At 32.5% G+C, this 17,601-nt stretch overlaps 1 protein-coding gene across 1 annotated transcript in view; it reads left to right on the top strand.

Annotated features, from left to right (window-relative positions):
- Positions 1 to 17,601, top strand: part of LOC108904651 (BMP-binding endothelial regulator protein) — a 268,993-nt gene that overhangs the window by 131,468 nt on the left and 119,924 nt on the right. The window contains exon 2 of the mRNA XM_018707285.1: positions 13,275 to 13,363. Within this exon, the coding sequence (XP_018562801.1) occupies positions 13,275 to 13,363 (89 nt within the window). The remainder of the gene's footprint in view (positions 1 to 13,274; positions 13,364 to 17,601) is intronic.

Below are 17,601 nucleotides of genomic sequence, written 5' to 3'. Positions count from 1 at the left end.
ATTTACGACTATATTGCTATCTTTACTACCATATTGATACTTAAAATTACTAAAGGAATGAATAACTATGAAAAATACTTTTAAAAATGTCACAAAAATAAGTTTTAATGTCTTAAATCGGAAGTTCCAGCACCATATTTTTGACGAAAATATTGAGATTTCCTGTCGAAAAGTGGTATGTCTTGCCTGGCTTTTATCCTCTTACGAATAAAACCATGTCTTGCTTCTGGTCCGCAAACAGATAATGAAGCCTCTGTTACGAGCTTCACGCACCTCTCTACTACCTAAGTGTGACAAAGATACTTTTCAATTTCAAGTAAAGTACCCCCTGAGGAAATGTTTGAAATTTCCGTGTCGGTGTATTTCATCGTTATTGAAGGTTTTCGAATTTTCTTCCCTTTGCACTGATTTCTTGCCTTTAAAACTCTCCGAACAGCCAGTTCCCTTACGTGTGATTCATCATCTTGTAACATAGCCAGCAACACATTTTCTGGGTATGCGAAGAAGGCATTTCTTTGAATAGTTTTTAAGACAATGCTTCAGGTCATTTCGCAAGTACAAACACCTTTTAACCATATATGTATTAAAAAACTTTTTGAATATGAACATATTTAAAAATATGCATAAGAACTTGTGAGGACTTTATGTGAAAAGTATATCGATGTGAGAATACCTCATGAAGTTAAAATATTTAATTCAGTGAAATCTATTAAAAGACAAATGTTAAATAAACTAACATTACTTAAAAGACAATAAATATATTTAAATTATTTTTTAGATTTATTTAATATATCTAAGCAGAATATTAAAATGAATATTTGTCATAAGTGTAAAAATATTGCTTAATCCGGACCTGTTTAAAGTATGCGCGGTCGGATTACTCGCACACTCCACTTCCCCGCAATTTGGCTTCACCGGTTCCTATGCTTTGGAATAGGAAACTTGCACTCTAGTTGTTCTGTGGTCGACAGTTATTACGAAGAAAAATTCCTAATATGCAAATATTTGCAAAATCAATTAATGATATTTCACTACAAAGTAATACGTTTATACGTGAGATATGGTTAAAAATAAATTAAAAGTAGTATATTTATGACAAAAAGCTACGAGATTACTTCAATTTCGCTGGTAAAATTTAGAACTAAAAATGTAAGTTTTTTGTAAATAAAGTCGTAGATTTTTTGTTTTTTATACGAATGAAGCTTTCCTATCGGGTCATCGGTTAACGATACAGGAGATATCATTTTTTATTATTATTATTTTTGCTTGTTTCGCTCCACCCTATTGTACAATAAAACAATCTCAACAAATTTTATTCATATTAAGTATTACAAATTATTTTACTAAAGTAATTGTAACATTCGTTTGGTTATAAGCGACAACAGAAGTTGTTAATCCATACTGAACATTCTGCGTAGAAATAGTAACATTTTTAGTACTGCAATTTGGCATTCATCAGATATTTTTGTGGTAATTTAAACCTGAGAATTTGTAGACTTGTCGACGTACCCTTCAGCTACGATGGAAGATTTGAACCCCCCTATTCTCTTCAACTGGAGAATGTCACCACCGCTATTTACCAATAGTGTTACTGCCGTTCTTCGGAAGCAGTGTCCCATGTATGTTTCACAATGCGATAGTTTTAGAAACACTGCGATTTTTTGTGAGGAAGTTGACTTATCGAATTGTGGCCCAATGGCTGGCGAGTGATTTTGCTGAATCTTAATTGTAAAAAAATGTTTTTATTTAGAACGTTTAAATGAACATATGTGTTAATTAACGTTACCCATTGTTCATTACCCACTATAAATACTCTTGACTGGTAGGTTTTTGATATTGGAATTTCGATGTGAATCATATTTTCCATGATCATGTCAATTCGACATGCGCCTGATACATCAATTATGAGTGCAACCTTTACATTCTTCAAAAACACTGCAATGTTTGTTCTCACTGAAGAAAGTGCTTGACTGTTTGTATACATATCCTAGACTTTGTTGTTTCAAAAATGACAATAACGTCGATCATTATCTTTAATATTTAAATTAGTATGCATATTGAGTAAATGGAGCAAAGAGTTCACGGTTTTTTTATTTTGGCAATTTCGCTAAAATATGCTAGCACAAAAGTTCCAGAAACAGTTTTCGGAACACCTTTTAACGAGCACCAACTCTTGAAAACATCATAAACTTTATCGTACCTTGCACGACTTTTCTTAAGCAACAAATCTTTTTCCAAACTCTCAGCGGCTTCCCTCAATACAAATAATTTCTCCTGAGTTGCTCATTGTCTTCAAAAACACTTATTTGATGACAATCTATCAAAAATGCAACTAATTTGTTTGTATGTTTGACTTTTTTAATGCCATTATCGAAATGTTGATGTTTTGATGTTTTTTTATCTGAAATCTACTTATACAGGGAACTTACATACTTTGTTAATTTCCACGTAATTATTATTTTTTTTACAAAAACCGTCACTTGCATTTAAAAGTTTCATTCTTGTCTCGAGAAATCGTTCACCTCGGCGCTACGCGCCTCTGTATGCCATCCTTTTCTCTAAACAGGAATGAAACACTTTCCACCTCGGTATGTAATATATTATTACACATAGGGTGTCTTGGGAAATGCAATTTCTTGCCTCAAATATGGNGCACGACTTTTCTTAAGCAACAAATCTTTTTCCAAACTCTCAGCGGCTTCCCTCAATACAAATAATTTCTCCTGAGTTGCTCATTGTCTTCAAAAACACTTATTTGATGACAATCTATCAAAAATGCAACTAATTTGTTTGTATGTTTGACTTTTTTAATGCCATTATCGAAATGTTGATGTTTTGATGTTTTTTTATCTGAAATCTACTTATACAGGGAACTTACATACTTTGTTAATTTCCACGTAATTATTATTTTTTTTACAAAAACCGTCACTTGCATTTAAAAGTTTCGTTCTTGTCTCGAGAAATCGTTCACCTCGGCGCTACGCGCCTCTGTATGCCATCCTTTTCTCTAAACAGGAATGAAACACTTTCCACCTCGGTATGTAATATATTATTACACATAGGGTGTCTTGGGAAATGCAATTTCTTGCCTCAAATATGGAATAAAAAATTACTTATATAACGCCGTGTGTGTATGTGACAAATTACAAACATCATATAACTCGCTTTGTAGGCGTCCGTGGCACTTTATTAATAATTGACGTGGTGCGAATGAGAAATCACTGTCGCATATTAACCTTTCCAGCGAGTTAGGATCTGAAAGCAGTTAGCAACCCGCTAACCGTCAAGACCAGTTGAAGTGACCAGCCCGCGCAAGAACCTAAATGAAATTCTATTAAATCTAGCCAGGGATTATTGCGCAGCCGAAAAGATTTGTAAGTTAAGCTAAATATAAAATTCACCTGTCGTTGTAAACGTCCTGACCATAAGTCGACGTTTGCAGTAAGTAATTAGAGGAAATTCATTTGCTCATCGCCCGTCACTGTGAGCAGGCAGACGTAGTGAGTAGGAAACTGCAAGTATTTCTATCACAGTTAGGAAGTGAGCAAAAGATTTTTAAGATTTGGCTACTGTCGATTTTGTCTCAATCGTACATCTTTTCCAGCTACCCCGCCCGTACTACGACGTGGACTACATTGTTGTTTATTTCCAGTGTACTTGACTTCGCTGCGTTTTCAGATCATAGGATGTCATGCCTCTGTCCGTCCTATGAGCTGAAATGTAGGTCGCAACTAATCGGATTTTCTTTCCAGTTACCGGACCTTACTGCGTGGTTGGATTCATTGTCGATTATTTCCAATGTACTTGACCTATCTGCGTTTTTAGATCATGGGCTGCTGCTTCCCCTTTCCGTGTAGTAATCTAAACCGTAGGCCGTAACTATCTTGCTGTCAAATATTCGGCCGTACGACGACGTGCTTGGGTATACTGTTGCATAATCCGATGTGCTTGACCTTGCTACGTATTCGGGTCATATTTTGGTTATCATTGTTGCGTTTCCTTTTAGAGTAGCTAAGTCTGTAGTTTTGTAAATGTAGCTTAACTTTTGCCCGCAATAACAGTAGCGGTAATGGTAACGGTAACAGTAACAGTAACAGTAACGGTAACGGTAATAATAACAATAGTAATAACACTAATACTGACACACACACAGACAAACATTGTTATTCAAGCAGACCGCATTTGCGCCCAGAAAGGACTTACGTTAATAAGTTCTAACCACAATTCAGTGCAGGAATTGGGAAAATCTGGAAAGCCCCATTAATTAGGGTCAAGCGCCGACCGTTATCAATCCCACACATTGACTCAAGCCAACTTTTTCCACTCTACTACGAGGCGTATTCCAAAATTAAGGTCCGTTTGCTCATGAAAAAATAAGCTCATGAGGACGGTTTTTATTGACAGTAATATTTTACTACATATCTACTTTACTTTTCCTTTCACATCTATATACTTTCTGTAGCTTTGCACCAGATTTCTTTAACCCTTCTGCATAGAAGTCTACCGCCTGGAAATTGAACTTGGTAAGGCCAGTCTTGAGTTCATCGTTGTTTTAAAATCTTTGTCCACCACTGTTTCGAATGCAAGACGAAGAAATAGTCGCTTAATGCAAGGACTGTACGGGGGATGATTAAATATTTTCCAACAAAACGTTCTTCTTGGTTTTGGCAGCGGTGTGATGGCGTGCGTTGTTGTAAAGGAGTATTATGTCAGACGACAGTTTCCCGCGGCGTCGCATGTCTCAGATTGATTAGCGTTTCACAGTATACTTCAGTTGTAATTGACCCACGGTCCATGAAATCAATAAAAAAGACTCCTTTTTCATCCCAAAAAATGGTAACCATCATTTTTCAATTCGAGAACGAACATTGCTTAAACATTTTTGGTTTGGGTGAACTTGAATGGCGCCACTGCATTGACTGTTGTTTCGATTCTGTGTTGGTGTACAATATCCACGTCTCGTCGCCCGTAACAATGTGCGAACACAAATCTCATCTTGTTTATAGCCCTCCAAAAAACTGACGTGCACTACGCATTCTTTGCTCTTTGTGCTAATCAGTGAGCATTTTTGGAACCCACCTTGCACACAGTTTCCGATATCCGAGCTGTTCAGTGACAATCCTGTAAATTGAGGTTCGAGCAACATTTGGGAATTCATTAGCCAGACCACTAAGCGTCAATCGCCGATCACTTCGAAATTTTTGGTTCACTTTATCAACGATCAATCTTCTGTCCGATTACTGGGACTGCCACTCCGCTGTTCATCGTGCACATTTGTGCGGCCATTTCGAAATTTTCAAACTTGTCTGCCACTCATTATTTCAGGTCCATACACTAGGCATGACTCACGATGGATTTCAGCAGCTGAAGATCCTTTTGCCAGCAAATATCTAATCACACCTCACACTTCATAACAGGCGAGATTTACGATTGTCTCGGCCATTGCGATCTGCACTCCCGACTGACAAACGACTACTGAATCAAACCAACACTGCAATAGTTGCCTAAAGAGTAGGTAGACAGCGCTGCATGCGTGAAACTTCATTCAGGCCTACTATCAGTTAAATATTGGTCACCAGACCTTAGTTTTGGAATACGCCTAGTATATCTACAGGAAAAATGCCTAATTCCTCTATAAATATAGGTCTTTCGGATGCCATAAACCATTGGGCTTTACTACAAACACAAGTTTTTAGAAATTTTTCGTATTTAAGTTATAATGTGGTTTCCTGTATAGTTAAAATTAAAAAATAACTGCAAGCTGCTAAATATTACATATCGTATTGTGTATATGCACGTGGGTAGCTAATTTTTTGTAATCTGATATCACAGGTTTCCATTTAATCTTTTTATAAATAAGTACTGAATTGCACAAGTAGGTACTGTACAGAAATAAAGAAAAATAAAATTTCCACCTTATTTAATCTGTATTGTTTATATATTTTCTTGATTCATTGTTATGATAAAATGTTAAGCAGCAGAATACTTAATACCAAACGCATTACAATGAGATAAAAATCATTCTCTTTAACTGGTGAATGAAATCGTTTAACAACTTTCAAACGGTAACAAAATTGTCTTCCCTCTTAGAATTAGTTTAATTTATCGTTATCAATCCGTGTATTTGTAAACATTAACGAACTGACCTTAGTTTTATCAGAAATAACCGCAGGAAAGTTCAATTGTTTACTGCTTTCGAATGAAACAAATAATGGAAAGAAGGTGATTTGTAAACAAATCTTATTATTCGTCTCTGCCTTTGATCCATACCCTTCAGTTCCGTAAACTACAATAATTGCCTTATTATCATAACTTGCCACTGTGTCCCTCTTACGATGAACAATGATCCATATTTCAATTTTGAATATATTTTTATTTTGAATATTAATTACTATAATACTGACACTATTCCAAAGTTAATTAATAGTAAATATTAAAAAAAAACATTGTTATTCCCTATTTTTATAATGCGATATCCTCACTGTGGCATATAAATTTTGTCGCAAGTTTATAGAGATACTTAGTAATTTTTGTAAATTTTTTTAACATAACTAGACTCAGCTTATTAATGTAAACATGAACTTATATAAGCACAAACGCACACACTTATCTTATAAAGCTTAGAGTTCAGGCAATGTTTCAGTATGATATTGACTACGTACAAAATATTTCGACGCCTGTCATTTAATAGTTTTTGCTAGGAAAATGATGGCTCAGTTAAAATATTTATTTTTAAATATGTGAAAGATTGTAGTATTTCCGCAGTCGTCGATGTGTTGCGATATGTCCTACAGCGGAACATCCCAGAAACAATCAGCAGCATCAAATGTAAAAAATTTAATCAGCAGACTTCTTACCTATGCTATTTCTGAAAGCTTTACACACTGTATCTCAAAAACGAGGACGTCATGTACAAATGTTTATGCAAGAAAATATTTCCTTTAGCGAGAAAAACGTTCCTTCATTTTTGACACATGTATACCCTGTAAATTTATAACTCCACGACATAAGTTCATCTTTCTGGATTATTATCTATTATCGAAAATTAATCCTCAAAAAGCATCACTGGAAAATTCCATTAACCAATAAGGCACATGAAGCATTATTTTATATTTTTTTCTTCTTTTTTTAGTCAGGAACTATTACAAAAGATTCACTAAAACGATAAAACGTCGACAAAGTGTAAGAGTGGTATTTTATCATACTTCCTAATCCAAATCAGATCCAAAACGAAAAATTAAAAAAATTGGTAACGAAAGGAGATCACTAGCAATATTTAAAGAAATTTGTTTTATATGTGTCACTTTCTACAATCTTATTAAATACCTAAAAAATAAAAAAGTGATTACAGGCCGTACGATATTTGTAGAGATACTATTCTGAGAAGACCCCTGCGTCATTTTATTGAAATTAACCTCATTCGACACCCGAGGTAGAAAGACATTGGCGGTGTAGCGTACACCGTAGCAGCTTGCAATGTGAAAATAACGCGGAAAATTTCAAGATTATTATTATTATTATTATTATTATTATTATTATTATTATTATTATTATTATTATTATTATTTTATTTTTTTTATTATTATTATTAAATATTATATGGACCGTACGTCTGCGTAAAAAAATAAAAATGGTTGTTAGATAAAAGAACTAAAATAATCAAATGTTTGTTTCAATGGTTCTAATTGAAAAATAGTATAATAATATTTGTAAATATTAATTAATATTATTTTACCAATAGCATTTCAAGTATGGGTTCCTAAATATTTTTAAACAATAAAAAAAACTCTTGGTGCAAGTTACTAAATAAAAAATATTACTAAATGCCGTATTGTCGAAATAAAATTTTGAGGTAATATAATTAAAACCTACGTTTATAAAAATTACTTGGAAAAATTATACAAAAATTTCATTTTGACGTTTTTAGATTTTGTGTGCGGTTTATCACATGATAGGTAGTTTTAATAAACGGAACAGGAAATTAAGGAGTATCAACACTTAGTGGTTTTCCTTTCTCATTTAAGGTCGCCAATAATATAAATATTTAAAATTAGTTATAGATACTTCATTCATAACTTCCTACTACATAACTTAATGTAAATAAAGGAAAATTAACTAAAATTAACAAAAAATTAAATTACTTTTTGTATATTGTTAATTTTTATTTGTAATTAGGCCCACTCAATATAGAAACTTATTTTATTTGATTCATTGTGCATATACAAGGTGTCACCTAACGAATGTTAATACTTCAAGGATATAATCTAGCACCTAAATGGTGTCGATTTAACCAAACTGGCTTAAACGAAAAATGTCGCAAAAAAGTTTCAGGTTGTTAAGGTTTCTTATTTTATTTCTTGTTTTCTCCTTAACTCAGAACCCAGCTAACGATTTTAGCAAAATTGGATGTTGCTTAGTTTTTCTTCATGAAGTATGCAGTGATTATGTTCCTATTAGGTTAAATCATACAGGGCGTTCATTTTACTACAACCTTTTGTGAATATTCTTCTGTAACTTTTTTGTACGTTTAAATTTTTACACGCAGCTGCAATAAATAGGTAGATAATTTTATTCTACACAAAACATGTATACCTATCAAAAGTCGAAATTATGCTCTGTTATGAAGACATTACAGAAAATATTTATTAACACGTATTATTTTTTGGAAATAACTAACGTACTCATAATAAATAACATAATTAATAACATTAATTTATAATAAGTGTTCTACGTGTCTCCCATTTTCTTCGACACGTTTTATGAAATTGTAGAGAATAGGAAATGAATACGTTCGTCTAACTTGTCGTACGGTGTCTTTTATTCTATCCCAAAGTTCGTTTCTCTTATTAGGTGTTACAGGGTTGTAAACAATTCATTTATGACACCAAAAGTAAAAGTCTAACTTATTAAATTCCGGACAACGAAAAGGCCAAGGAAAGTCACTACCTCGACCAATTTGGAAATGCTTGATTTAAATGTTCTCCCCAAATGGGTGTAATGAGCAGGGACACCATTGTGCATGAAAAACATTTGTCGTTCAACCTTCCAGATAGAGGGATAGACCCCAAAATAAAATTTCCTGTAATTTCCAGTGTGGATTTTCTTTGCTCCATACGTGAAAGTTTTTCCAATTAAAAACACCTCTATGGGTAAAAACAGCTTCATGTGTAAGGCAATTCTCCCAAGAAAATGTCATTCCTGTTATGTAACTGTTGAAATCCTTCGCAAAATGTTAATCTTAGCGGGCGGTATGGTTCAAACAAATTTTGTACATGGTGAAAAGGGAAACATTCTAACTGTTGCATGTGGAATATAGTTGAAACGGTTTTACGGCCAACTCCTGTGACTGCTGATATAATGCATTTCATAATTCGTTAATTCGTTGTGACGAGGCATTTTCAGAAACAAACTTTTGCAAATACAAACTCGACAGTGACCATTGAAATTGTCATGTTGTTATGGACACGTAGTTATTTCCAAAAGATATGGGGTATGTGTTAAAAATATTTTCTGTAATATCTTCATAACCCAGCATAATGTAGAGCACCTTTAGAAAAAATTGCACGTTAAAAACAGCCACTACAAAAGTTTTCTTGCGAATGATTAAGTTAATTAAAATTGAAATAACTTCCAAACACTCCCTTTAACGCTATTCATTTCTGAAACACATGTTCCATTGAACTGAACTGAAATTGTAATCCGCTATAACTTTGGATATACACTTGTATAAAATTTTGTAGGAACACTCCTTTAACCCTATTATAAGAGTGACGTATTATTAAAAAACTCCCGAGTTAGTGTCCTATGGTTTCCATTAATCTTAAACGTGGGATATCCTGTTTTTACACTTTTATTGAACACGGTAGCAATGGCATTGGCAACATTAAACCACATGATTTATTCTATTGATGTGACAAATTTGCAATAATAACATTTTTAGTACATACTGTTAAAAAACTGAATATATATTCGGATTAATCTACGGAATAGACTTTAAGAACCCTCTATTTATCTCCTTAAGAAGAAAACTAGAAATAAAAAGAGAAACTTTAACACCCTGTAACTTTTTTGCGACAGTTTTTGTATAAGCAAGTTAAGTCAAATCGACACCATTTAGGTGCCCTTGAAGTATGTAACATTCGTTAGGTGACACCCTGTGTTTAAAACGAAAATATTGAAATAAATAGACATAATCCATTATTTGTAGTCAACATCTGTAAAAATTTATTTTTTGTGTAGATTCTATTACATAAGGAAGACGTCGATAAAAATAAAAGTTTTATTTTAATTTATACCGGTAGGCAGTTCAAAAAAGAAATATTTGCATATAAATGTTCAGTTAATGTAACGCATTAATGTACAATATAATGTTTACTACTTAGTTAACTTTTATGAACTAAAAGCTTTTATACTCCGTTTTTCGCCTTTATACCATATTAAAGCATAATTTAAGAACTGGTGACTTACATATGTCGTTAATTGACTGCTTACGCGAAAAAAAACAGGTGTTCCCATGTTTTGAATTGTTTAATATGTTAGTCAACTTGGTGCCCGTATAAATACTATTATATTACATTCTTACATAAAGGTCGGCTTATTTTAAACGAAGTTGCATAATATAATATAGTTATATTTGAGTTCCAAATAACTTTCACTATTTAATTTCAAAGATCTATCGCGATATTTAAATTAACTTAAAAGTTAATTACTTTTGCAGAGGTTAAATTCTACTTTACCAAGCAAGTATTCATAACTTGTTTTCGCACTGTTTCTAGTAAAAAATGGTATCACCTATCAAATAAAAAAAAAGTTGTCATTATTTCCCGAAAGAGGAAAAAGTTATGAACGGACATTATCACCACATCAATTTTGTAGGAGTTATGAGTTTCAAAAAACACTGTATAACACCAAAATGTGTAGATCGAAAACAAAAGTCCACACTCGATTGATACGTGTTCGAGTTATTTAGAAAATTCAAAAAATTTTCACGAACTTTGAGCGGCCAAACGAAGCTATTTCGGATATAGGTGAATTAGCCTAAATCTACCTATTTTGAGTCCACGAATCTGTGGTCTTCCATTGTACACGTTATTCTGAGACACATACATATATCCAGAACATAAGTATCAAACAATTGTAATAAATTTTTTGGGCAATTTCCTTAAATTTTTTTATGTACTAAGTAATAATATACTCTTTGTACATACTGCCAAGTATGTCTAATGTTATCCATAAGTAACATATTAAGTATGAGCCATAATGATACTACTGCAAGATAACCTTATACACAACTACCTTGTCCCACAAAAAACGAAAAGTGGTCTGTACTAAAGATTAGATCCATGTATCCTTAAGTATTTTGACGCTTTGAATCCGAATCCGGGACAGAATTTCTTATATCTATGGGATATTAGACAGAAAGAATCACTATGAACAGAAAGTGTCACAAAGAACAGATTTCCATCCAGGGTTGAGAAACATCATATGCGAAGTTGATCCTTCAAATATTCTGCTTCCACCTCTTCATATTAAACTTAGTCATGATATAGTTCTTTAAAGCTTTGAACAAAGATGGCGACCGTTTTGAATATTCAGGGGAGAATTTTCCGGAAATAAGTGATGTTAAACTGAAAGAAGGTATTTTCGATTATCCTTAAATCCGTACCGTACCATGTTCAGAGACGAAAATTTATCATAAAAATCAGAGGAGTGTGGATTATCACAATTTAATTGAGGAATTGTTGGAAAACTTCAAACAGTTGCTTGATGAACTTGAAATTGCATTTACTAGACGCTCATCTTGACTATTTTCCGGAGAACTTCGAAGACTATAGTGAAGAACAATGTGAATGGTTTCACCATGATATCAAGAAAATGGATCGTCAGTGTGAATGAAGATAAGATAATATTAATTTGATGGTAGATTTCTTTTGGATGCTCAAAACCAAAAACGAGCAAAAAACACAGAAAAGAGAAAGACGCATAGATCGTTTGAAAATAATATAGTTTGTTACAAAAGGAAGGAGTAAAAGAAATATCATTTTTTATCTGGAAACGGTGTTCACATCTTCAAATCTCTCATCTGCCTTTGCAGGCATCAAATGGCTGAAGTTCTCTCTCTGGGAAGCAATTTCACAGATTTTAGGGTTATTTTGTACGGCATAAAAATATTGGTGGGTGCTAGAGTAATTTCAACTTCGGCAAGTCGAAATATTTTCGGTATTTTCTGTATTTAAGGGCGGTTTTACGCGATCTAAAAAAAAATTAAGGGTGATGGAGCAATTCTGCTCTGGATTCGGATTCAGCGCGTCAAAATACATGAGGATACATAGGTCTAGTATTTGGAACTGACCACATTTCTTTTTTCTGTGCCTATAAATTTTCCATATTTTCTGTATTTAAGGGCGGTTTTTCGCCATTTAAAAAAATCGAGAGTGATGAGCAATTCTGGCCCAGGATTCGGATTCAGCGCGTCAAAATACATAAGGATGCATGGGTCTGATCTTTAGAACAGACCACTTTTCTTTTCTTTGTGGGACTGTGTTATTAGCATTAATATGCTTCAGCGCCACGAGATTTTCGAGAAACATATCTTGAATAATCAACGAACTAAGCTTCTCTACTAATTTGAAAAGCTCATCCCGAGATATATTTTCAATGTTCAATTTTGTTTGATTGAGAGTATACCTTTTTGTAAGAATGTACAATCGCCAACAACCCTGGTTCGTGATACTTCACTCACTAAATTTAAAAAAGAAGTTGCATTCAAAGATATTCTTAATAATATGCTAATTCCAGTATGCAGAACCATGCTTTTGCATTTACGTATACATATAGGACATAAAAATATATCATTAGTACTAACAGAGAATAATGACCATTGTCAATTCAAGCTAAGCAATGCAAAATAATATCAATTTACATGAAAGAGAACTATTGCCTTGATGATTTTCAATCGTATTACCTACTAGTTTTTTTCGGTCTGTACATTCTGGATTCACTCTTTAAATAAGTACTCAGCTTACTGTTTTCTAAAATACGTATACCTATTTTATGCAGCTTCGAAATTGCTTTGTTACAATGTTTATATATGCTTATTCGTATGTTAAATGTTCATATAAACGCTACCTATTGAACCATAATCAGTAAATTACAATTCCACGTCAAGGTATTGATAACATGTTACATGTAATAAAATATGTAGTATCTAAAAGTACTTACACTAAAAATATTTAAATTACGTGCGTATAAATAATACTTCTGCTTATTTTCAGATGGCAAACGGGCACCTTGCTCCAATGAAGGTGAAAGGGTGTCACTGGACAACATAGACAAACATCGATGCTTTTCCTGTATTTGTAAGGTAAGAAATCTTATGTTTATAAGTTGGAAACGATATAATAAATTTTACACATAACGACGAGTAAGTTATATGTGAAAGTAAAATCTGATAATATGGAATACCATATTTTTATTAATGCCGGTTACAATAAAATCAATACAGTCTTAACGTTTGCATATTATCCTCTTTAGGTAATACAATTTTTATTATTTTTAAACTGCAACTATAGGAATATATCCTAATCTATGTAGATCGTATACGTATTTGAACAATCAACTTCGAGCAATTTTTAATTTATAACCTCTGAAGTGAATTATAATGTCTCGATGTATAAATCAATCTTTGGCAGACATTCGCAGTAGCGATGCTTTATGGTACCACAATTCGAACTAATGTTCTGTGAAATCCCATGTTTTATAGATTGTCTATTATCAGAGCAAATATATTTCTTTCCCAAAGGTCGCAATTCAGAAAATGGTGATTTATAGTTATGCTTTGGATAACGCAGTAGAGGTTGTCAGTTATAGCGTGAATCCACTAAAATATTGGTTACACTGGTTAGAGCTGAAACACAAATAACATGGATTGGAATCACCTAAAAGAATTATTACGCTAAATCCCAAATATGGATAGAGTGTTTCATTAAGAATGGGATATAGCTTAATTGAAGATTCCTGAGGTCAGAACATGGGGATAAAGTTGAAATTGAAATAAGCCTGAAATATGTTCTGAATTTATTTGCTGTTCACATATAGACAATTTGGATAAGAAATAATAAAAATCAATTTCATTTTTGTGTAAAAACGATTAATCTGCTAGTCAAAGGACAAATCTGTGATTTCTTACCTCGTGGCATTCTCGACCTTTTAGAACATAAGCAAATACCCCTTACTCTATACCAGTAATAAACTAATGCAAAAAATTAAAGGGTTAAAAGAATTTAGGTGAAAAATGGTCGAAACTTTTTAGGAGCTACGGAAATCATGCAATCCTAAGAAAAAGCGCGCCAAAAAAATTTAGCGATTTTTTCTTCTCGCGGACTTTGAAATTTTTTTTTAAGCTAAGCCATTGCATGGACCAGATAGCTTGTTTATTCTGCTTCAATTTTCTTTTTTTTTTAATTTCGATACGACCATTTTTCATCGAAATATCGGACTTTTAATGGAAAAGGATATTATGTCTTCAATCATCGATATCTCGGCGATAAATGGTCGTACAGAGAATTAAAGGGCAGTTTCTAAAACTGGAATAAATTTCCTATAACATGCTGCCGCAGCTTTTCGGTTTTTTTTCTTCTTTTACACTAATTTTAAAAAACAGGAAAAAAGGATAATTTATTTTTTTTTAGAAAATTGACGGCTAAATTAGAAATATTCGCGAAATACTAATATTAAGCATGACTTTTATTTATTTTATTTTCGATATACCCAGAAGAACCCTGTGAAGTTTCATCTCGATCTAGCGAACCGTTTCTTTGTTTCAAACAGTCAAACTTTTGAATAAAATAAAAGGGTCGTTTTTTAACTTAAACACTTCATAATCATGAATAAAATGGAAAATAACTTTTTTTAAGGTTTTCTCACATTTTTACCGCAAATAATAATAAATTGATGAAAAAAAAATATATATTTTTATGAAATTTTTTTTCAGAGAAGAAAATGGGATAGTTTTGAAAATAACTGTTTTTTAAGTAATTACAGACTATACAAAAATTAATTAGAAATTTTTCTCAAAAAACGGTATGAATCGGGGGCGAAATCTGGTTTGGGTCATCAACTTTAATTTTAATTTAATTAAAAGTTGATAAACAGAAGCATAGAATGGAAAAGCCGAATCGTGCTGGAAACAATTGGATTTTGTTTTCTTCAATGTCCGGAAGGTTTTCCAAAAAATTTCCTAAAATTTTTCGAATTTTTGTTTATCAATTTAAACGTCATTTGCGGTAAAAATGTGAAAGAACCTCAAAAACATGTTTTTTTTCATTTTATTCATGATTATGAAGTGTTTAAACTCAAAAAACGTGACCCTTTAATTTTTTTTCAAAAGTTGACTGTTTGAAACAAAGAAACGGTTCGCTAGATTGAGATGAAACTCTTCTGGGTACTTATATCGAACTGTAAAAGTCATGCTTATCATTAGTCATTTCGTGAATATTTCTAATTTAGCCGTCAATTTTCTAAAAAAACATAATTACCCTTTTTTTCCTGTTTTTTTAAAATTCGTGTAAAAGATGGGGAAAAAATAGTGATGTGTGCGAAAAGAATTTTGGGCAATACTTTGCCAATAATAAAATTTCAAAAAATATTTTTTATTTAACAAATATTTAATTGAAACTGTATAATTGAAACTTGACCTATAGGAAACAGATTTTCCAAACGAGTTCAACACTTATGTATCTCATATTATAAATCCATTTTTAGCGTTCTCCGAGTTATTTACTAATATTTTTTTATGCTCGATATAGTGTATACCGTTACTACCGAGATCGGTGGTAATGTGTATACTCGTATGTGTACTAAATTTTGAAAGTAATATTTCCTACACAATTTTTTTATTGTTTTTAATCTCACTTTTAAGATCAAAAATGAAAATGGTATTTCACATTTGCCAATTTTATTCTACAGGTAACCTCTTTTGAAATATTTTATTTTACATGAAATTATGTCGGTTTGAATTGTTTTGGTTTATTTATTTGAATGGTTCCATTAAGCACTGCCCCATTCTTAACGGACACCCTGCTAATAAATGGACCTTGTTTGTACGATAAAGACCTGATATGTACTAATAATAGCACCAATAATAAATTTAATAAAAATTTGCTTTTCACACAATTTCTCTAGAGGTTCTATTATGGGCCGGCCCGCGACACATATGCAGCGGCTACACGTCAGCGACTTGCTTGCACGGTATGGTTTGCGCAATGAACACGGAACACTGTTGTGGTCACACGATGCAGGTAAGACCGTGCAGGCTGCAGGCACTGCAGGCAGCAATCAGTACGTTTTTCAGGAATATGTATCAAAGCGAAGAATTTTTGGTATTAGCCTCTTTCTATTTTACTTTAGTAAAAAAAAAAGAAATAGACGCAATCATTCAAAATGGCCAAAAAATTGCTTCTGAACAGAAATATATATTATGGACCAAGTGATAAATCGGGCATTATACATAGTGCCCGGTCCCCAGTCATTATGTAAAATGCCCAATATGTGTGTGCAATTTGATAATAATTATTCAAATAATAAAATTGACCGGGCATTATACATATTGTCCATCACCTTTTCGGCAGAGTAATACAAACATATTTAATTACTATTTTTTTTATTATTATTGTCATTTAACTTAAAATAAACTAAATGTTAAACAATTTAAATAATCAGACTCATTATTTGGATTAATTAGCAAGGACTTCTACATTAAGAATCCACTAGTTTCTGCATTTAAAACTTAAGGAAAGTCATATTAAAAATATAGGTAACACAAAACATATAAAATTTAAAACAAACATTTCACAACATATCTTTGTTTTATAGAAGTTTTGACATATTATTATAAAACATAAAATAAACTAAAGTTTAAGCAATCAGACTCATTATTTGGCATAATTAGCATCTAATAGTTTTCAGCACTTTAAACTTAATAAAAATCAAATGAAAATATAAGTAAAATAGAACATAAGATTGAAATTTTATTATCAAATTGCCCAATTGTCACGTAGCAATATAATAATGACCGTGCAATGTGATAAATAATGAAGTTTAGATAGACCAGATGTTATAAGCATTGTAGAGCACTGGTGTGCCCTCGACAATAATGTTGAACTGATGGTTATTCCTGGTTATCAGTTGGTTACAAATTTATGTAGAATTTGTTCATGAAGGCACCATGGTCTACGTTAAAGAGGGTATGCTAGCTAGGAGACTTAGTGTCTATCGTTGAATCTGTTGAAATTCACTACGAATGTGCGGGAGTTAAATTAAAAGTAGGTAATCACACTGTTTGTATACTTACTGTCTACCGCTCCCCAGGAGGTAATTTGAATTTATTTTATAAAGGGGTGGATTCTTGAAAATGTAAGCATGCAATGTCATGATGTCTTCTGTGGTGACAAACATTAATTATCTCGAAAACTCGGCGCAAAAATTGCTCTTTGATGAATTTTTAACTTGTTATAACTTGCAAGTTACCTCCTTAACTCCAGAGTTTTTGCCAATAAAAGTGGTCATACAAGTGTTTCAAAAGTAGATTATATGCTGACAAAC

The sequence above is a fragment of the Anoplophora glabripennis genome, unplaced genomic scaffold (genome assembly GCF_000390285.2).
Source record: "Anoplophora glabripennis isolate ALB-LARVAE unplaced genomic scaffold, Agla_2.0 scaffold210, whole genome shotgun sequence".
NCBI lineage: Eukaryota > Metazoa > Arthropoda > Insecta > Coleoptera > Cerambycidae > Anoplophora > Anoplophora glabripennis.
Note: the sequence above shows the minus strand (reverse complement) of the source record. Positions and strands in the feature narration are given on the sequence as shown.